Raw genomic sequence first — 24,133 nt, forward strand, 5'->3', positions numbered from 1 at the left:
TGTAAAACGTGTCCACATAATGGGCGAGGAAGAGGGAGGGTGCAGTTCTGGGGACAAGGCACTGCCAAGAACTCAAGACTTCCATCAATTGAACGGCAACTCGTACTCGTGCTTCACTTATCTTACAGGCGGGAGGGAATTGTGTGCATTAATGTTCAGCTTCTCTCCATCACCAACGGTCATATACTTGACATCACCAGTGTTGCCAAATCAGCAGTTTTGTAGCTAAATTTAGTGTTTTTAGGACTATGGTCAGCTACAGAATTTTACCGTCAGCGACTAGCTATTTATTTGGTGTTTTTTTATGATTCCAGGCAGAGAGAGATGATATTTTTAAGTTTTTTTTCTGTAAAGATGTTATATTTTTTTATATTTACTTGCGGACAATGTTAATTAATCATAAACCAGAGTTTAGTATGGTATTAACACACTTTTTCATTGTGCGAGTATACAATATCAACGTTTTATGTGAACTGGATTTGTTGCAACCACGTCCATTTCCTGCCTCATCCATTGTTGTCGTACAAATAAGGTATTCCGCATTCGTTATCCTCTTAATCTAATGTATTAATTGTTTTTGTAAATGAATTGATGTATTTAATCATAAAGAATAGATAATTAACTAAATTATTATTTTAATTTATGATATATTATTTAATTTATCATTCCGCTTTATAGTTTATGTACCACAGATGTAGTCTATTTAAAAATTAAAACCAGACTCATTGTCAGCAGGCACGTCACGTCTCCAGCTCAGTGTGAAATAAGTTTTCGAACCGACTGGTGTGACTGCGAATGTGATTATTTCCGAAGTGTCCAGTATAGTCTTGATCTATTTCATTCAATTTTAAAGATATATCCCGCGTAAAACTACATACATACGTACAAAAGTTTAGAGATATGTAAAAAAAAAAAAATACAAATGTGTTTAAAGATTAGGTGGAAGAAGTTACCGGTGATAGTTCGAAAGTCGGTGTAAATGGTGTAAGGTGATGTCAAATGCAAAATATTCAGATTTAATTATACACACACAAAGGAGCAGCGAGTGTTTTTCTCTTGTTCGACAACATAATATTGCCATTCACAACAAGCTTCTGGGCAGAGGTGAGTGTTATTTCAATTTCCATAGTATTATAAATGCTAGCATTTTTTAAAAATTTGAAACCTAAAATTCTCCGCTTCCTAAAACTATATAGTTTGTATTTAAAATTTGGAAATTAAGAAAAATCTGGAGTTTCTAAACTACAGCTTAACGGTTTTTTAAGCTTGTGCAGCGGTAAATAGAATTCTGAGTTGGCAACACTGGACATCACTGCTTTGTGGCAATGATTTTAAATGTCCACTCTCTCCTGCCCCTACAAGTTCGACAGCTGAGAATCAGTGCACAACTCGTGACTTTGTTGAAGAAAAGTCTGAGTAAGTTCTTTGTCATCACATGTCAGGTCTCATTGAGTCTCTGGTACTCCTATTCTCGCTGAACAACGTGTAAATTGGAACCTGTACAAAATGTTTCGAGGTGGCAGCCCCACCACACAAGAACTATCCGGTAACACGGTAAAAATATTTCATGGAGAATATACAATGTCTTTCAAGTCACAAAGAAGCCTAAGGAAACTACTGAAATATTTCATAGACGACATTATTATTATTATTATTATTATTATTATTATTATTATTATTATTATTGTAAGTTTACCGCTCATACGTCAAAACTTGCATTCTTAAACAGTTTACATCAAATTCAAGAAGTTCTTTAAAAAGGCGAACAAATTTTTCGTGTCTCTCGTGGCCGGTTTCTCCAAGTATTGTTAGAAAATTTAAAGAATGTTAAACTCTAAACAGTTTGTTAATTAATAAAATTGTATGTTTTCAATACCAGTTTGGTTTAACAGATTGTTAACAGTTTGTTAATTTTAAATATAGGATTTCGGGCAGTTAACTCTTTCAACAGTTAGTTAAATATGGCCGATGTCTCCACAGCTGTTCGAACAGAAGTTGCGAAATTAATATTTTGTGTCTCTCTGTAGGGAATGTTTAGCATATGACTGGTAATATAACATTTAAAAAATACTTTGGACTGTTTAAATACATCAGTGTTATTTTATTTCTTTCGTATTTCGTATCCATAATAGCAATGAGGAAATATAACCTTACTTTGTAATTATTATGCAGCACGTCACCTACAACTTTCATTTGTCAACTGTTTGTTTATGGAGCATGGCCCACTATAACAGGTTGTCATTTTATGCAAGTTTCATGAGTCACTCTATAATATAGAATTTAAAGATTAATTTTAGCCAATCAAAAATTGTCTTACATGTGTAGAATCATTACCAACTGCTGTTGAGTAGTTAAAATAGTGCTAACAGACGTTATAGTTAAGTGTTGGTTATCTTAAACAAAATTATGTTAAAGAAATGGAAAATACATTAACGAAGCGTTAAAAATAGACTGTTAATTTAACATTCGTTAAGCAAAATTAAACATTACTTGGACAAACTGGCCATTAACAGTTTGTTAAATATAGTTTTTTCATGTCTTCAACACTAGTTTGGCTTAACAGATTGTTAAGTGTTTGTTAACTTTAAAAGTAGGATTTCAGGCAGTTAACTCATTTGACAGATAGTTAAATATGGCAGATGACACCACAGCTGTTCAAACAGAAGTTGTGAAAATAATATTTTATTTCTCTGTTTAAGGAATGTTTCGTGAATGACTAACATAACATTTGAAAGGCGCTTCAGAAAACTAATATAGGGAAGATAATCTTCAAAAGTGAACTGATTATCATATTGGCTGCTTATTTTGATACTGAGGTCAGGCCCTACTATTTATTGAATATTCAGAAAATTTGAGATCTTAACGTGGCAAGGTAACTAGGAATGATGATTTATATATTATGCATGATACTCAATTTGTGACAATATAGATTTTCAAAACAAGTAGGCCTCAAAATTTACAAGAAATTTAAACCAGACTTGAATATCCTACAAACAGAAATATACCACTTACTCCAATTCAGAATCTACTATTTACTCTTGATTCTATGATACTGGCTCTTCTCAACTAACTATAGCCAATGTCAAAAGCGTTTCAAAATACACAGTGAGTATTATATTAGAAAGTTTTAGCAAAAATCGCTTCTTTGAGAAGTCATATGTTAGCATTAGTACTATAACCTCACTTTGTAATAATATCATTATTCAATAGTAGTAAACCTACAACTTTCATTTGTCTTCTTCTTTATCGATCATGGCCTACTGTACCAGGTTATGATTTTATACACGTTTCATGACTTATTCTACAATACAGAATTTAAAGAATAATATCAGCCAATACAAAATTGCCTTACATGAGCAAAATCATTACCAACTGTTATTGAGTGGTTAAAATAGTGTTAACGACTGTTATAGTTCAGTGTTGGTTGTTTTAAACAAAATTATGTTGAAAATAAACAGACTGTTAATTTAATACTAGTAAGGTCAAATTAAACATTTCTTGGAGAAACTGCCCGTTGGTCTCGTAATGGTAGGTCTAAACGTATTAACTAATATAATTACATTGTGAACTTGCACTCCCAGTTAAAATTTTAAGGTACGTACAATAAATAGGAGATAAAATTTTAATACAAATTTGCTCGACTTTCCTTCCTTTTCGAGATAAAAATAGTTTTCTATGAAACATTTCATAGCGTGTTTTGGGACTGCCATTGACTGAATTCCCAATATGCTCAGTCAATTTAAGAGAGCGGTGTATTATGATAATGAATGATTGAAAGAATTTTATTTTAGTCCTTTAAATGTGCAGGAATTTGATCCAAACAAATGTAACTTTTCGTTCTCAAATGGAATTTTACAATGTTACATTAATCGGATAACATTTCTGCATATTTAAAGGACAAAACTAAAATTCTTTCAATCATCTATTATCATAATACTCTGCTCTGTTAAACTGACAGCATATTGGGAATTCTATCAATGGCTTTCCAAAAACAAGCTATGAAATGTTTAATACAAAACAATTTTTATCTCGAAAAGGAAGCAAAAACGAGGGAATTGTATTAAACTTATTTGTTTGAAATATCTCAAAGAATAACCCCGTGAAATTAATAGCACTGTATATGTGTGTAATATAATTCTGAAGAAGTCACCGGCGTAGCTCTGGCGGATCCGGAGCAGTGCTCTCGGGCACGGGTTCGATTCCCGCTTGACCTGATTACCTGGTTGGGTTTTTTCCGAGGGTTTCCCCAATCGTAAGGGAAATGCCAGGTAATCTATGGCGAATTCTCGGTCTCATCTCGCCAAATATCACCTCACTATCACCAATTACATCGACGCTAAATAACCTCGTTAAATAACCAAGTAAATTAAATTAATTCTGAAGAAGGCATTTGTACTGTAATATGTGTAGTTCATGTGATACATATAGAGAAAGAAAAGCAGAAATAGTGAAAGATAGTCAAAGAAACTCTGAATGCCTTCGCGTAAAACTATTGGGAAGTATGTCACTGAATTCACAGTTTAATTCGTGAAATTTCGATTAGTAATATGAGCTTTAAAATTAAAAATGTCTTATAGCATATGGTGCATATTAATAACGCAACATTACAGCATTCAGGGGTTACGAATAAAAGTTTAAAATCAGCTGGAGTTATTTGCCACCCAACTCTGTTCACCATAGGGATGGGATAAACTGTTCTTTTTAAGAAACAGTTTCGACTGTAACTGTTTCATGAACGAAACTGTTCCAAAATAACAGTTTCAAAGGAACAGTTTCATCAGAATATGTTTACAACATCAGTGCCAACTGTGCCAAGTATTCTGTTTCAGGAACATGTTTCAAAGCCCTTGAATCGTCTTTAAATCAGCTGTTCAGTGTATTATGACGACGGAAGATAATTTTCGTAGATTACTGTTAAGGGTACAGTAAATAACTACAATTCAAAATAAATCGATTTTAGTAAAAATAACGCATATAACCCTAGAAGAGTTTAATAACGATGACATTAGCCGATGATATTTTTCGCGGTATATTAACAACTAGCCGTACCCGTGCGCTCCGCTGCACCCGTTAGAAATAAATATAAAGTAATTACATAATTAAAATAGGAAGTTTGATCCAGGGAACATTCGTGTTTGATAGAAGGATAAATCGTTTAATATGTTACTTAATTTAAATTGCATCCAAATAATTAAAATGCGATCATTTTGGTCCAGAGACACTCATTTGGTGCAATGACAATTCCTTTAACACGTTTCTTAATTTTTATTACATGCAACCATAGCTTAATGAAGATTGACATCATTTAGATTTAATGTGTATACTTTATTTTACTTGTTATAGGTTTGCATTGAATTATGGTAATAACTTAATTTTAACCCTTGTTTACTACGTATTCAGTAAATGGCGCTTGGCCCACTATGGTTCTGAACCCTTCAAATGACTTAAATCATATTATATAATATTACATATTATATTATATTATATTATATTATATTATATCAGAAGTTACTGTAATAACATTATAGCATTATGTCCATCCAGAGAAACTACACTTTCCAATGGTGAAATAATAATTAATTATACAAATCGGTTAATTTAGCTTCCGATATTACTTCATACAAACACAGAAACATTCTCTGTAGGCTATCTTTCATAGCTTTCGATTGTTGTGTCCAAGGCCCCTTATAGACGAAGTCATTTGTTTTTTAATTCATTACACGGCCTTCGATGGCAGTTATTTTAATTTTAAAACTCATTTATCTCATTAAATATCAGTCCTATCAAAATGTTTCAAGGAATAAAACGTATCGGAAATTATTTTTAAAGAAACGTTTGTTATGTAACAGTTTTCACAAAAATCAATAATAAGCGAGATATTTCGATTTATTTAATTCAGGCCCCCTTATAACCCCCCTTTTAAATAATGTATTTTGAATGCCATATAGCCTAAAATCTAAGTTACAACGAACTTAATTTATATTCCAATTTTCATCGAAATCCGTTCATCCATTATCGCGTGAAAAGTTAACAAACATCCAGACAGAAAGACAGACATACAAACAAAAATGTCAAAAAAGCGATTTTCGGTTTCAGGGTGGTTAATTATATATGTTAGGACCAATTATTTTTGGAAAATCGAAAATTACCAGAAAAATTTCGGCTACTTACAGATTTATTATTAGTATAGATTAACACTATGTCAGGACACCAAGAATACATTTTTCATCAATGGACAGCTAATAATTAGGAGATTTATTAGGGAATTTGATTCGTACAATTAAATTGCGCGATCCTACATAGGCTATTGTTGCACGAAGGCCGTGTGGAACATGGATATTATATTTACTTTCGATTGAAGGTCAATGATAGTACTACACATGGCATTTGCAGACAACAAAGAAGTGGAAAACTGTTTAGAAACTGAACAAAGCAGTGGAAAACTGTTTAGAAACTGAACTGTTTATCTGTTGGAACCATGTGGAACGTTGAAGTTATCACTGGAGCAGGTAACACTCTTTGGAACGGTTGGAACAGGTTATATCACGAAACTGTTTCATATCGAAAAAGTTTCAATTGGGAAAGAGTTTCAAATAAACTGTTTCAGCTTTTTTTTTTACCTATCTCTAGTCCACCATGTTTTCCATCCTTGAATGGGCATCTCGAAAATTAGAGGTTCCGATACTGATTGCGAGTTTGTTGAGAAGGAGCCGTTACAGAGACCAGATCTGAATCAATGCAGGCATTTCCCTTCCAAGCTGTAAAAGCGGGACAAGAATAAATTCTGATTACTCGTGGAAATGTAAGTGATAAGTGAAGCACTCCGTGACTAGTTCCCGAAGCACGAGCTAATATTAACACAACATGGCGCGCGTGAACACAAGTTAGGCACGTTGCAAGTTACAAGATTTGATCAGGAATCTTTTCTGCAGTTCCCTCTCGAGGTCGTCAGACGCACACTGTATCCTTCCGCATTGTGCTCAATTGGTAAATTACGTAACTGTGCCAACATCTCTCGCAGAAATAAGTTCGTGAACACTGGAAGGTGAGCAGATGGAGTCAGTCAGACTCCAACAACTGGCTGAAAATGGTTAGAAATTCGAAAACATTATGGAGGTGGGATGTACTTCGGGATTGTGATCTCTACAGAGTAGAGCTGGGGTCGGAGCGAGTAGAACTGTTGAGTAACCCGGTTCTATCGGTTTATGTGCTTGGCAGCGGGGCACCGAAGTTACTCGGTTAACCGTAGCCGTTACCGGTCAGTTCAAACAGAGTTCACGTGTTTCACTTAATTGTAGCAGACAACAACGTAGGTACTATTGTATTTAAATATTTTCTGCTGCAGGACAAATTATTTCCTTATCCCCAAGGCGGGCTGAAAGGCCTCTTGTATTGAAGAGGAGTTCATCCTATTATATGACTTGTGAAGTGGGCCTAATGAACATTGACAGTCTGAACATATTGCTGTACATAATAATAATAATAATAATAATAGTAATAATAATAATATCATTATTATTATTATCATCATCATATTAGAGTGTTTCATTAATATTAAAATATGTTAAAAAGGAAGTGCATTATATTTTTTTTCTATTTGTATTTATTGGATTTGTGTTACCTCATCAGTCATAATTTTATTTGTATTTATTTCTACGAATTATGTTACCTAATTACTTTAATTTATCAACAGTAACGATGAAAGAGTAATGGAACGGAGAAAAATTCTCTCCGGCGCCGGGATTTGAACCCGGGTTTTCAGCTCTACGTGCTGATGCTTTATCCACTAAGCCACACCGGATCCCCACCCCGGCGTCGGACAGAATCGTCTCAGATTAAGCTACAACTCTTGGGTTCCCTCTAGTGGCCGCCCTCTGCACTACGTCATAGATGTCTATGAACGTAGGACCGAAGTCCACACATGTGCTGAGGTGCACTCGTTATGAGTGACTAGTTGGCCGGGATCCGACGGAATAAGCGCCGTCTTAAATCACGAAGTGATTTACGCATATCATATATATTATTTTAATGTACCGAAGTACATATGATATTTCCATGCAGATATTCTGCGTCATCATACGATGAAAGAGTTCATAGACATCTATGACGTAGTGCAGAGGGCGGCCATTAGAGGGAACCCAAGAGTTGGAACTTAAACTGAGACGATTCTGTCCGACGCCAGGGTGGGTATCCGGTGTGGCTTAGTGGATAAAGCATCAGCACGTAGAGCTGAAAACCCGGGTTCAAATCCCGGCGCCGGAGAGAATTTTTCTCCGTTCCATTACTCTTTCATCGTATGATGACGCAGAATATCTGCATGGAAATACCATATGTACTTCGGTACATTAAAATAATAATTTATCAACAGTAATCTCACTAGAGGTTTTGATTTATCTAGATCAAATCAAAACTCCAGTGGGATTTAATTGACTATTACACGATTAGAAGAAAGTATATAAAGATTAGACAGTAACGAAGTACTCCAATACAATAAAATATTAATTGACTTACGAAAATACAACTGTCTTCAAATGTATCTCAACATTACGCTAGATGGCAGTAGTGTTTTATGATTATGTTTTCTTGTTACCGGTATCAGTTGTGCCAACTATGGAATCATCATTGAACTCTGTGGACTGTTTCTAGTCAAGAAGGCTTTGTTGATTCAATTTCATTTTTATTAAAACAGTTGTATTCCACTTCAATCATCCGGATCCCAGTAATCAACGTCACTTGACAGATGATTTTCAATAAATCTTAGTATTAAACAATCTCTGATACGTGACTATCCATAATATCATATAGCAGAAGCTATAACATAACCTAAATAATGTAAACAAGTGTTAGAAAAGTTTTAATTAGGGATGATGAAATAAACAAGAAACGTTTTAATTAACGATGATGACATAAAAATAAACGTGAATAAATTTAAAAGAAACAATTATTGAAAGTACAATTTTCAAATTTGAATGTTTTAGTGGTTGGTGGTTCAGTTGATGTTATATTGGACGTGTGCGTAAAAGAAGTGAACTCGTTGGTGTACATGGTGTATCCCTCAACTTATTCAGGATTTCCGAATGGTGCTCTTCATATATGACCAGTGATCTTTATTAATTCTTGTTCTTGAGTGCCAATGCGAGTCATATTTTAAACTGCTGTGCATCGACTGGAGTGGTTTGTAATTTTCTGTTTTTTGACGTCCAGACCAGTGCAGTTTGAAATGTTGGCAAACAAAGAAACAAATGCTAGGGTGGTGATAAAAATAAACAAATGCTAGGGACGCGATAAAATTAAACAAATGCTAGGGACGCGATAAAATTGTGCGATAAGCAGCCATGATTGGTTGAAAGACGTCCTTTCGTACCGTTTTATTGGTCGAAAGTAGTGTGACGTAGTAAAAGTGTAATAGTCAATAATATTATCCTTCACCAAAGAGAACATGGTTGTATTGTAGGCTAGTAATGTTATAAAATAAATAAACATTATGTTCTTCAGTCTAAGATTCCACGTTTTATTAATTATTTTATCCACTTTCCGTAATAGTAAATAATTCTGTGTGTGTTTTTTAAGTGTTTTAGGCAGCGCTTCATGGAGCCCGTTTCTTTATATCTTCCTTTTTAATTACCTGCAGCGTTTAACGTTTACATCACATGTTAATTTATTAGCTGTTAGTATTATAAATTATTTTATCAATTTTATTTCGTCTGTCATATATAACAACACTGAAAGTTAAATAGGGCTTTCATACAAAATAACTCTGCAAATAGTTGTAATCACGCAAATGAAATTTGCAACCGCCATTTTGCAATGAAGAGAAGCACTTTTTTCTCGTCAATTAGCAAAGCGATAACGCTTTACTACAACGCTTTTAAAAAACGCTTGGTTTCATTTTCAAAGTACGTTCTAAAATCGACTCTATCTAAATTTTAAATCTGCCGCCACAAATTTGTACTCGGTACTGTACTCGGTTCAACCGAGTAATGACGTCACATTAACTGCTCCGAACCGAACCGCTCCGTCCCCAGCCCTACTACAGAGTACTAAGGACCTTACCGGCCTCATTCCTTGAGGCATTTGTGTGGAATCCAGAACTACTGACGTAGTCGGGTTTCTGTTGTTCCAAATGTATCAATTGTGCCCACTGGTGTAACAATAATAATTTACCATTGTATTTGGATCACATGTAAAATGTCCAGATGGTCTATTAAAGTGAGAAGCGAAACGACTTCAGAATGCATGAACGAACATTGTTGGAAATATTTCCAAGTGCAAAATTTAATGAAGTGAATGAGATATCTCCACAAATATAATTGACTGGACTGTTCTGGATGGACGAAAAAAGAGAGCGCCACAAAAAAAACCGGCTAGGCAGAGAGGCGATAGAGAAACAAGGTTTGGGAGTGGAGGCAGTGGCAGGGTAGATGAAGTCTAGAGATAGTAGTTCTGGGCCCAAAACAGAACGATTAGTTAGGTATCGGAATGTATTACTGGCAACTTATTCATGCATTTTGACCTTCTAACGACATCAAAATGTTTTATGTACCATATTTGATGAAACATTTGGACTTGACAAAGAGATGTCAAAATGCTTGATCTCACATCATGATTGTTAACACATTACTTGATCACGCATTTTGACCGTAAGTCCCAAAATACTTCAGTGGCATGCTTCACCGCCCGTCTGTAGGCCACTCGTACTTTGGGAATTCCTCCAGGCGGTTTTATACCTTTGTCATGGCCTTCAGACTTGGTTACTGATACATCTGGAACATCATCACTAGTAAATACAAGATCTTCCTCCATTGCAGCTCTTGATAGACGGATCTTCGGAAGGCTTGACATATGTGTCAAGGAACCTGTTCGACACTGTCATCTTGATTAATGTAAAGTATACAAGTTAGATTATATAATTATTCAGTTATCAAAATTAATATACAATAGCATACACATGCTGTTCAAATCACTGTGTGGTATATTACAATGCCATGCAAGTAATATTCCAAATCTCTGAAGAACTTGATGCAAATTACAAAGCTTTTATTGTGACGTTCTGCCTAGAGAAGGCTTACGAATGTTATTAGCTCTGAGCTTGATGCAAATACAAAAGTTTTATCGTGATGTTCTGCCTAGAGAAGGCTTACGAACTGCAAAGCTCTTATCATGATACGTGCCTAGAGAAGGCACTGTCACCGCCACCACCACTTAAAGCTAAGGTATTACAAAGCTACTTTACAGTGGAAAGAACCACCGACTCGTGCTCTGTCGACACTTCTCTTTGTACTCACCTATGAACAAGAAAAATATGAGCAATCCCAGTTCCCGCATGGAGGCCTTCAAAGTTCGCCCGAGGATTTGCAGCCCCTTGGAGTGTCGGGACAACTTAAATATTCGGAATACGCGCACTAACCTAATCACTCTGAGAATCGCTAGGGACATGGCCTGATTTGTGCTCTTGTCCTGCGGGCTGACGGGCGCCCGCACCACGTTGATGGTGCTCTCCTCCTCGGCCACCACCGTCGCTAGCGTAATGAAGTACGGAATGATCGCGATGATGTCGATTATGTTCATCACGTCCCGGAAGAAGTTGAGTTTATTCGGACAGGCGAGGAATCTCACTGACAGCTCGAACGTGAACCAGATGATGCAGATGGTTTCGATGAGGAAGAACGGGTCCGTGATGTCCGGCACTTCGTCCTCCTCGATCTTGGTGCCGTTGGTGGTGGTGTTGAACACCTTGTAGTGCTTGAACTCCGGCAGCGTCTCCAGGCAGAAGATCACGATGGACAGCAGGATCACGAACACCGAGATGATGGCCACCACCCTCGCCGCCTGCGAGCTCTCCGGGTACTCGAACAGCAGCCACACCTTGCGCTGGCGCTCGTTCGACGGCAGCGGCTTCTCCTCCTCCTTGATGAAGCCTTCATCCTCCCTGCGAAGTGTTCAGGCGGTCAGTTGGTGGGAACATAATGGAACATTGAAATGACTGCGAAACAAAGGACAAAATACTACCCTACAACTGGAGAAAAATATGTAAAATTGATATAAATAAGAAAGAAAGGACAAAATAGTGTAACTGTAGAAAATGTAAAATTGAAATGAATAAGAAAAAAGAACAAAATACTAGCCTGCAACTGGAGAAAAATATGTAAAATTGATATAAATAAGAAAGAAAGGACAAAATAGTGTAACTGTAGAAAATGTAAAATTGAAATAAATAAGAAAAAAGGACAAAATATTAGCCTACAACTGGAGAAAAATATGTAAAATTGATATAAATAAGAAAGAAAGGACAAAATAGTGTAACTGTAGAAAATGTAAAATTGAAATAAATAAGAAAAAAGGACAAAATACTAGCCTACAACTGGATAAAAATATGTAAAATTGATATAAATAAGAAAGAAAGGACAAAATACTAGCCTACAACTGGATAAAAATATGTAAAATTGATATAAGAAAGGACAAAATACTAGCCTACAACTGGAGAAAAATATGTAAAATTGATATAAATAAGAAAGAAAGGACAAAATAGTGTAAATGTAGAAAATGTAAAATTGAAATAAATAAGAAAGAAAGAACAAAATACTAGCCTACAACTGGAGAAAAATATGTAAAATTGATATAAATAAGAAAGAAAGGACAAAATACTAGCCTACAACTGGAAAAAATATGTAAAATTGATATAAATAAGAAAGAAAGGCCAAAATACTAGCCTACAACTGGAGAAAAATAAGTAAAATTGAAATAAATAAGAAAGAAAGGACAAAAGAATGTAACTGTAGAAAATGTAAAATTGAAATAAATAAGAAAGGACAAAATAGTGTAACTGTAGAAGATGTAAAAATGAAATAAATAAGAAAGGACAAAATAGTGTAACTGTAGAAAATGTAAAATTGATATAACTGCAAAAGGGAAAAACTAATGGAACTGCAGGAAATATGAAATTGAAATAAATAAGAAAGGACAAAATAGTACAACTGTAGAAAATGTAAATTTGATATAACTACGAAAGGAAGGGAAAACATAGTGGAACTGTAGGAAAAGTAAAATTCAAATAAATAAGAAAGGGCAAAATAGTAATACTATAGAAAACGTAAAACTGAAATAAATAATAAAGGGCAAAATAGTACAACTATAGAAAACGTAAAATTGATATAACTGCGAAAGGAAGGGAAAAAATAATGGAACTGTAGGAAATGTAAAATTGAAATAAATAAGAAAGGACAAAATAGTGTAACTGTATGAAATGTAAAATTGAAGTAATTCTAATAGAAAGGAAAACAGTGGAAATGTAGAAAATGTGAAATTGAAATTTTTATGAAATGAAAAAAAAAATTGTGGAGCAATAGAAAATGTAAAATTTAAGTAATTGTGAAAGAAGGGAAAAATTATTTGAAATGCAGAAAATCTAAAATTCAATTAAATGCGATAGGAAGGGAAAATTAGTGGAACTGAAGAAAAATGAAATAATTTTGGAAGAAAGGAAATAATAATATGGAACTACAGAAGATGTTAAATTTTATTGTGAAAGAAAGAGAAAATTAATTTTATGATATTTGTGGTTAGCCTTCATTGATTTTGAAAAACATTCGATCGAGTAGAGAGGAATAGACTCTGGACAATAATGTCAGAACAAGGCTAACTGCTAACATAATAAATATGATTAAAACATATATTACGGATCTAAAATAATAAAAAACAGAAATATTTAGATCTGAAGAGACTTTAATAAATAAATAAGGGTGTAGCATCCCTCCCACTCTTTAATTGTGGAGCAATAGAAAACGTAAAATTTAAATGCTTGTAATTATGTAAGAAGGGTAAAAATGATGGAACAGTAGAAAATGGAAAATTGAAATAATTGTGAAAAAGGAAAAACAAATAATGAAACTGTAGAAAATATAAAAATAGTATAACTGCGAAAGAAAGGGAAAAATAGTGGAACTATAGAAAATGTACAATTGAAATAATTGTGAAGAAGGAAAAAATAGTTGAACTGAAGAAAATGTAAAATTGGTATAACTGCGAAAGAAAGGGAAAAATTGTGGAACTGTAAAAAATGTAAAATTGGTATAACTGAGAAAGAAAGGAAAAAATAGTGGAACTGTAAAAAATGTAAAATTGGTATAATTGCGAAAGAAAGGGAAAAATTGTGGAACTGTAAAAAATGTAAAATTGGTATAACTGCGAAAGAAAGGGAAAAATAGTGGAACTGTAAAAAATGTAAAATTGGTATAATTGCGAAAGAAAGGGAAAAATTGTGGAACTGTAAAAAATGTAAAATTGGTATAATTGCGAAAGAAAGGGAAAAATTGTGGAACTGTAAAAAATGTAAAATTGGTATAATTGCGAAAGAAAGGGACAAATAGTGGAACTGTAAAAAATGTAAAATTAGTATAACTGCGAAAGAAAGGGACAAATAGTGGAACTGTAAAAAATGTAAAATTGGTATAACTGCGAAAGAAAGGGAAAAATAGTGGAACTGTAAAAAATGTAAAATTGGTATAACTGCGAAAGAAAGAGACAAATAGTGGAACTGTAAAAAATGTAAAATTAGTATAACTGCGAAAGAAAGGGAAAAATACTGGAACTGTAAAAAATGTAAAATTGGTATAACTGCGAAAGAAAGGGAAAAATAGTGGAACTGTAAAAAAATGTAAAATTGGTATAACTGAGAAAGAAAGGAAAAAATAGTGGAACTGTAAAAAATGTAAAATTGGTATAATTGCGAAAGAAAGGGACAAATAGTGGAACTGTAAAAAATGTAAAATTAGTATAACTGCGAAAGAAAGGGACAAATAGTGGAACCGTAAAAAATGTAAAATTGGTATAATTGCGAAAGAAAGGGAAAAATTGTGGAACTGTAAAAAATGTAAAATTGGTATAACTGCGAAAGAAAGGGACAAATAGTGGAACTGTAAAAAATGTAAAATTGGTATAACTGCGAAAGAAAGGGACAAATAGTGGAACTGTAAAAAATGTAAAATTGGTATAACTGCGAAAGAAAGGGAAAAATAGTGGAACTGTAAAAAAATGTAAAATTGGTATAACTGAGAAAGAAAGGAAAAAATAGTGGAACTGTAAAAAATGTAAAATTGGTATAATTGCGAAAGAAAGGGACAAATAGTGGAACTGTAAAAAATGTAAAATTAGTATAACTGCGAAAGAAAGGGACAAATAGTGGAACCGTAAAAAATGTAAAATTGGTATAATTGCGAAAGAAAGGGAAAAATTGTGGAACTGTAAAAAATGTAAAATTGGTATAACTGCGAAAGAAAGGGACAAATAGTGGAACTGTAAAAAATGTAAAATTGGTATAACTGCGAAAGAAAGGGACAAATAGTGGAACTGTAAAAAATGTAAAATTGGTATAACTGCGAAAGAAAGGGACAAATAGTGGAACTGTAAAAAATGTAAAATTGGTATAACTGCGAAAGAAAGGGACAAATAGTGGAACTGTAAAAAATGTAAAATTGGTATAACTGCGAAAGAAAGGGACAAACAGTGGAAGTGTAAAAAATGTAAAATTGGTATAACTGAGAAAGAAAGGAAAAAATAGTGGAACTGTAAAAAATGTAAAATTGGTATAACTGAGAAAGAAAGGAAAAAATAGTGGAACTGTAAAAAATGTAAAATTGGTATAACTGGGAAAGAAAGGGAAAAATAGTGGAACTGTAGCAAATATAAAAATGATGTAACTGCGAAAGAAAGGTGAAAATAGTGCAAGTGTAGAAAATGAAAAATTAAAATAATTTCGACAAAGGAAAAAAAAGAAACAGTGAAACTGTAGGAAATGTAAAAATGATATACTGCTATAATATATGAAGATGCTACTGGTTCGTTTCAGTAAGTAGTTATAACTATATGCCGTTATTTCACTTCCAACATTCCAGTCGAAATACTGGACTATAGACTGTAACTGCATTTATAAACGCTAATAATTTTCAAGAAATTCATTAATAGACTTTTACTAGTAGGAAAATCATTGGCTGCTGTATTTATTGCAGTCCCATCGTGACGATTCTTACGTCAATAGCCGGAGTGTTTGGGCGGAAACTCATCTCTGAGCTGTAAACGCGAGCCTCATTGTTCGACAAACCGCCGATACATCGTCTTTAACTTAATGAAGATTTTAATGCATGCTGGAGTTTGTACAAATCCTTTTATCCGCCAAACATAAACAGTGAGGACGGCTATAAAAAGCTGTCCGTCGCCCTCTCCTTGATACGGATACACTGCGCATTCCTTAATGGATTTATGGCCATTTCCTACACTCATTACCTAAAAAGGCGGAGGTTAGGTGAGAGGGGGGGTCACGTCGTTAGTGTTAAGCAGCTCTACTCATATAAAAAGGGGCACAAATCTCCCTCCCTTGTGGATATCGAAAACCTATTGGCTGATGTTATTTTCCTGCCCTGTGTTATCGCTTCCTAATATCCATGCTGTAATTTCCCTGAGTTGGTCGGTGGACGGAGAGGGCGGGAGGTAGTCGGAGGTTTGCATGGATTGCGCGGATCAATACGTTTGCGAGCAGCTGCAGCATTTCGCTTCCTGCACACCAGGAGGCGCGCCGAACGCTCCGACCACCCACCCGTCCATGCTCTCGCGACAACTCTACCTACCTGCCTGCCCGTCAAATCAGTCACTGACTTGCTAGTAGAGCCTACTCCTGGGTGTATGCCTGCCCGTCATACCAGTCACTGACTTCCAAGCATTACTTCTATGCTTAGAATTGCTCGCCTTATACTAGACCCGGATTTACTAGCGTAACATCCCTCCTTATTCCTCACAATTCGGAGGCGAAAACTACAGGGACATCATTTTATTTTTATTTCAATTTTTATTGTACCTGAGTTTTTGAATGTACTTCACTCCCACCCCTTCTACTAATAAAGTTCCAACTGTCCTCCACACAGAACCAACCCCGCATATAGTAAACAGCACTGAGTTACTGGGTACAGTACGTTACAGAAATATGTTCGCGTTTTCCAGTGACGAAAGAGCTTCCAATATTGAATCATATTTTCGCACAGGTACTGTCCGTTTACTTACGTCGCATCTCGATTTCCCCCACCTGCTTCTGCTCGCCCCTCTGTAAAAGCTGTGTTGTCTTAGCTCTTTTCTGTAAACATTAATTTCTGTTACGAATTGGACGTTTACGTAATATTATACAACTGTTTAAAATAACTTAAATAAAAGGGCCTCGTTAAGTAATTAACTTTCACGTGATTTCCTCCCTTTCTACGATCCTGCGGAATAACCATTTGGACGGACAGTTGATAGCATGTCTGAGTAATTTTATCTATGCGGGTAGGGCAGAAGTGAAGATTGAATTTACAGTACGTAAGGAACTCTTTTATAGAGTAGGTATAGAATTATTTCAACATGAGTTACTAGTACGAAGGATGAAACTGGTAATTGGGATTAGGTACAATAGTCTATAGTGCGATAATATGCACAAAAGAACTGAAGCCTGTATCGAAATGAACGGCCACTATTTTCAAAAATGTGTTTAAATATCCATATTATGATTATTTTTCAATTTAACTTCATTCTCTATATTGAACGCTAATGTGCTGTAGACAGTATAACATACATTGCATAATGAATACGTCCACATGGATAGCTCAGTTCGTGAGTAAAATCACTTATTCTTAATACAGTACTGCATTTTGATTAAAAAAAACCTAATGAAAATTATCGAACTCAAAGTCGCGATATTTCCTAGTTTACGTAAATGGATGAACTACTTTTCTTCCCTCCTATACCTAGTAAAGTGATTTGTTTGTGTTTTACGCCAGTATCATCGAACTACAGTCGTGGAAGGGGGTAGGAAACGGGTTTCCGGTTCTCTAAACGTATAGCCAGGTTAATATTAAAAATGTTAGTAAAAATAAAATGATGTCCCTCTATAAGGTATACATGGGCACAATTTTCGGTTACGTGAGGCACTCGATTTGAAATACAGTAGAACCTCTATTATCCGTGGTAATGAAGGATGTGGAGTGAACGGTTAATCGAAGAAGTGGGATAATCCGTACAATATAAGGTTTTCATAAATTAAGTGCATAATACAGATTCGTAATTTCCTCCGTGGTATTGTGTTTTAACATGCCAGGTAGTGGGTCAGAAATTCACTAATTTAAGTCTGGTTTTGAATGACGGGTTTTTAAGAGCCAAGGAAACTCTTTATGACGACTGTCTGTGGAAAGATATGAATAGTACAGGTCTCATGTTGTAGATTTACATACTTATTACACTTTATATTTATTTTTAACTAGCCGTACCCTTGCGCTCCGCTGCACCCGTTAGAAATAAGTGTAAAGTAATTACATAATTAAAATAGGGCATTTGATCCAGGGAACATTCGTGTTTGATAGAAGGATAAATCGTTTAATATGTTACTTAATTTAAATTATGTTTTAATAATTAAAATGCTATCATTTTGGTCCAGAGACACTCATTTGGTGCAATGACAATTCCTTCAACCTGTTTCTTAATTTTTATTACATGCAACCATAGTTTAATGAAGATTGACATCATTTAGATTTAATGTGTATATTTTATTTTACTTGTTATAGGTTTCCATTGAATTATGGTAATAACTTAATTATAACCCTTGTTTTCTACGTATTCAGTAAATGGCGCTTGGCCCACTATGGTTCTGAACCCTTCAAATAACTTAAATTATGTTATATAATATTACATATTATATTATATTATATTATATTATATTATATAAAAGACGTTACTGTAATAACATTATAGCATTATGTCCATCTAGAGAAACTACACTTTCCAATGGTGAAATAATAATTAATTATACAAATCGGTTAATTTAGCTTCCGATATTACTTCATACAAACACAGAAACATTCTCTGTAGGCTATCTTTCATAGCTTTCGATTGTTGCTGTCCAAGGCCCCTTATAGACGAAGTCATTTGTTTTTTAATTCATTACACGGCCTTAGATGGCAGTTATTTTAATTTTAAAACTCTTGTATATCCTTAAATATCAGTCCTATCAAAATTTTGCATGGAATAAAACTTATCGGAAATAATGTTTAAAGATACGTTTGTTATGTAACATTTTTCATACAAATCAATAATAAGCGAGGTATTTCGATTTATTTAATTCAGGCCCCCTTATAACCTCCCCTTTTAAATAAAGTATTTTGAATGTCATATAGCCTAAAATCTAAGTTACAACGAACTTAATTTATATTCCAATTTTCATCGAAATTCGTTCAGCCATTATCGCGTGAAAAGGTAACAAACATACAGACAGACATACATACAAACAAACAATTTCAAAAAAGCGATTTTCGGTTTTCAGGGTGATTAATTATACACGTTAGGACCAATTATTTTTGGAAAATCGAAAATTACCAGAAAAATTTCGGCTACAGATTTATTATTAGTATAGATTAAATGGTGCACAGTTGTAATTCCTATTTCGTATTCTGATGCGATGAACAACAGTTTCTTTTTTCTCAAACCACTCAATTACTTGCACTATTTTTGTTAGCAGAACTTCTTTTCTTTGGAAGGTATTTTGCATTGCATTTAGACCCCTCGAAAAGTAGACCATACTGTATAAGAGTAAAAGTTTGTAAAAAAAGAAATACTGTAGAAAAAATTCGTACTAATATAATGTACAGCACTTCGTATTTTTTCTGCAGCAAAAAAAAAAAAGTGAGAGAGAGAGAGTCGGATAATCCACCAATCGGTTAATAGGGTGACGGAAAATCGGGGTTCTACTATAGTTTGTTTACTGGGAGAGGAGACTGCAGAGTAGGATGGGAAATATAAACTGCTGTGACCTGCGTCACCTTATCGTAATCGCTAAGGCGGTCAGTGGCGAATTATTAGGAAAGCGCTTGGTTAACGTGAGAGACTCGAAAACTTTTATTCAATTTGGCAAATTAATTCGGCAGCTTTAATCATAAACCTCTTTACTGTTTCTGCATCATTGAATTGATTTAAATCACAGGCGAGAAATTGCGCAACTAGCCAATAATATTCCATCACGTTGTCTACGTTTATTTTCTTGAATATTCTGGCGTTTCTCAAAATTACTTAATAGATTTGCACGTTCTCGACCTAAAATAATTTCAGAAAATCATATTTCGTTTTCTACGCACATTTGATATTTTTTTTATAAATTTCTTTTGGAAATAATCCGTACAAACAACATTTAATTCCTCGTAGGCTACCTTTTAATGCAGCGTGTTTAAGGTATAATGTCGTATTTAGTATACTATGCAAATGTTAAGATCATAAATTTTCTTCGGAATAGTACGAAAAATAACATTTAATTTGTCTTACCTTCTAATTCAGCATGTTCTTTATGACATAAGGAGTAATGTCGTTGTATATTAAATTTATTAATGCCTAATAGGATTTTCGAGCATAACATACGTCGTATGTTTTCCCCTTCTAAACAGCATAAAACTCTTCCTACCATTTCTCATGAAATATTCGTTTTCTAACGCGTACACATTGCTTTGATAATGCCATTATGCCACCACAGATATTGCTTATGAAACTGATATAGAACCTGCCCACGCCTAGGAGCTGCGTGAGGGAGGAACGGGGACTGTGAAGATGATGTCACTCAGAGCGATAAGCTCTGTGAAGGTCAGTGAGGCACTAATTCTCAAGTGAGGCACGATGCCCATCTCTGATATAAGGGGAGGGTTAAGCGATGTCCACAAAATATCTTAAATAAACTGATCATAAATATCAAACAACTCACGCCTTAATGAAATTAACGTTGAATGCTAAATAGCTACAAATGTAAATTATACACAGTTTCAGTAATTAAGGGCAGTTTTTCGGCTTCTCTTTGCACCGCTGTGTGTCACTTTTGATCTTGACTGTCCTCGGATCATGTCGCTGAACTACGTGCTTAAAATATATAAAAACTAATGTATTAATTATCTATATCTCAACGACAGATCCAGACCATCTTTCGTGTTGTCAGAGGAATTTTATTATAAACGTTTTTCACTGTAGGAGGAACGAATAATGGACCTTTGGTTTTCCAGTCGTATTTTTACCATATTCGGAATCTTCATAAAATACCTCTTAAAAGGAAAAGGGATGTCCAATTATTTACGTACTAGGGAAAATGTCTGTTATTCGGTTGAGAAACTTTTATCATCCAGTCTGCTGTCAAAAAAGCTGAAAGTTAGAATTTATAAAACAGTTATAATACCGGTTGTTCTTTATGGTTGTGAAACTTGGACTCTCACTTTGAGAGAGGAACAGAGATTGAGGGTGTTTGAGAATAAGGTGCTTAGGAAAATATTTGGGGCTAAGAGGGATGAAGTTACAGGAGAATGGAGAAAGTTACACAACACAGAACTGCACGCATTGTATTCTTCACCTGACATAATTAGGAACATTAAATCCAGACGTTTGAGATGGGCAGGGCATGTAGCACGTATGGGTGAATTCAGAAATGTATATAGAGTGTTAGTTGGGAGGCCGGAGGGAATAAGCCCTTTGGGGAGACCGAGACGTAGATGGGAGGATAATATTAAAATGGCTTTGAGGGAGATGTGATATGATGATAGAGACTGGATTAATCTTCCTCAGTATAGGGACCGATGACGTGCTTATGTGAGAACGGCAATGAACCTCCGGGTTCCTTAAAAGCCGTAAGTAAGTAAGTAAGTAAGTAAGTAAGTAAGTAAGTAAGTAAGAATGAGAGGAAAATTTTGCGAGTAAAATTAAATTCTGAAAAATATTTCTAAAATGTTGAGGGAGGAGAGGAATTATGCCAGTAAATATTGTGTCATCGTAATTTGGAAAAGGTACAGTTCCCACCAAAAGTTTAAGGGCGCCCCTCCCTAAGTGATGTTTCACTCCTATCTTATACATACTGTACGTGAAACGCCCTGATGTTTATAATGGGACCAAATGCCTGCGAAAAGTGAACTTTTTATTGCAAACCCAATCTGCCTATCTTCAAAGCTGTGGATCATATAACAATTTGGCTGTTATGAAACTTATTGAAAAATTACATATTTTGTAAGAAAAAAATTAATTACTCTAGAATGGGTTGACTTAGATCAGTGAATTTTGAAATGGAATTAGATATTATCTTCAGTCATTATTTCACATCCTAATAATCTGTGACTTCACGTCCACATTCACTGAATTTCAACCTATTTTCATTTTTTTCATGGAAGCAATCCATCCTTTCCACACTTGTAACAAACTCCAGACCTGAGTACTAAAAATGGAGAGAATAAGCTGACTGTCCGATGTTACCACCGCCCAATGTTATGATGTGAATGGCAGTGGGGAGCCCGGATCCATTTGCCGCCAATATCAAACTCAAGAGAATTAAAAAAAAAATGGCAATTTTTTCTAAAGGAAAAAAAATCTGGATTACAATGACTGCACCAACTGCCATACATTTTTTAAAACTTACTTACTGGCTTTTAAGGAACCCGGAGGTTCATTGCCGCCCTCACATAAGCCCGCCATTGGTCCCTATCCTGAGCAAGATTAATCCATTCTCTATCATCATATCCCACCTCCCTCAAATCCATTTTAATATTATCCTCCCATCTACGTCTCGGCCTCTCCAAAGATATTTTTCCCTCCGCCCTCCCGACTAACACTCTATATGCATTTCTGGATTCGCTCATACGTGCTACATGCCCTGCCCATCTCAAACGTCTGGATTTAATGTTCCTAATTATGTCAGGTAAAGAATACAATGCGTGCAGCTCTGCGTTGTGTAACTTTCTCCATTCTCCTGTAACTTCATCCCTCTTAGCCCCAAATATTTTCCTAAGCACCTTATTCTCAAACAACCTTAATCTCTGTTCCTTTCTCAAAGTGAGAGTCCAAGTTTCACAACCATAAAGAACAACCGGTAATATAACTGTTTTATAAATTCTAACTTTCAGATTTTTCAACAGCAGACTGGATGATAAAAGCTTCTCAACCGAATAATAACAGGCATTTCCCATATTTATTCTGCGTTTAATTTCCTCCCGAGTATCATTTATGTTTGTTACTGTTACTCCAAGATATTTGAACTTCTCCACCTATTCAAAAGATAAATTTCCAATTGAAATTTACTAGAAATAAAATAAATAAATAAATAAATAAATAAATAAATAGATAGATAGATAAATAAATAAATACATAAATAAATAAATATATAAATAAATAAATAAGATAGATTAGATTATGATAGATTAGATTAGATTAGGACAGATAGATAGATAGATAGATAGATAGATAGATAGATAGATAGATAGATAGATAGATAGATAGATAGATAGATAGATAGATAGATAGATAGATAGAGTGCTGGCCTTCTATGCCCAAGGTTGCGGGTTCGATCCCGGGCCAGGTCGATGGCACTTAAGTGTGCTTAAATGTGACAGACTCATGTCAGTAGATTTACTGGCATGTAAAAGAACTCCTGCGGGACAAAATTCCGGCACATCCGGCGACGCTGATATAACCTCTGCAGTTGCGAGCGTCGTTAAATAAAACATAACATTGTTTTTAGATAGATAGATAGATAGATAGATAGATAGATAGATAGATAGATAGATAGATAGATAGATAGGTAGGTAGGTAGGTAGGTAGGTAGGTAGATAGGTAGATAGATAGATAGATAGATAGATAGATAGATAGATAGATAGATAGATTGATAGATAGATAGATAGATAGATAGATAGATAGATAGGTTAGATATAGGTAAATAGATAAACACGTGGTTAAAATGCGTGAGGCTAAATAATGTAATTACATTTTTAGGGAGAAAATAATGCTTCAGTTTTTCATCGTCATTGCGTAGTTCCGTTTGTTTTTAGTGTACACCTATAAACAGGCCTACAGACAAATGGGAAATAGATTATTGTTTAAAACAAATTATAAGTGACAAGATTCTTATTTGACACTTAATAATTTTTAGTTGGTTATTTTACGACGCTTTATCAACATCTAAGGTTATTTAGCGTCTGAATGAGATGAAGGTGATAATGCCGGTGAAATGAGTCCGGGGTCCAACACTGAAAGTTACCCAGAATTTGCTTATATTGGGTTGAGGGAAAACCCCGGAAAAAACCTCAAACAGGTAACTTGTCCCGACCGGGATTCG

General features: G+C 34.6%; 1 protein-coding gene across 4 annotated transcripts in view; it reads right to left on the reverse strand.

Annotated features, from left to right (window-relative positions):
• Positions 1-24,133, reverse strand: part of Sh (Potassium voltage-gated channel protein Shaker) — a 627,168-nt gene that overhangs the window by 61,789 nt on the left and 541,246 nt on the right. For all 4 annotated transcript variants that reach the window (XR_011332902.1, XM_069830140.1, XM_069830138.1 and 1 more), the window contains exon 4: positions 11,286-11,929. Coding sequence is in view for 3 of the 4 variants with exons in the window: in XM_069830140.1 (XP_069686241.1) it covers positions 11,286-11,929 (644 nt within the window). In the remaining variant the exon portion in view is untranslated. The remainder of the gene's footprint in view (positions 1-11,285; positions 11,930-24,133) is intronic.

Source organism: Periplaneta americana, chromosome 7, assembly GCF_040183065.1.
Source record: "Periplaneta americana isolate PAMFEO1 chromosome 7, P.americana_PAMFEO1_priV1, whole genome shotgun sequence".
NCBI classification, from domain to species: Eukaryota; Metazoa; Arthropoda; class Insecta; order Blattodea; family Blattidae; genus Periplaneta; species Periplaneta americana.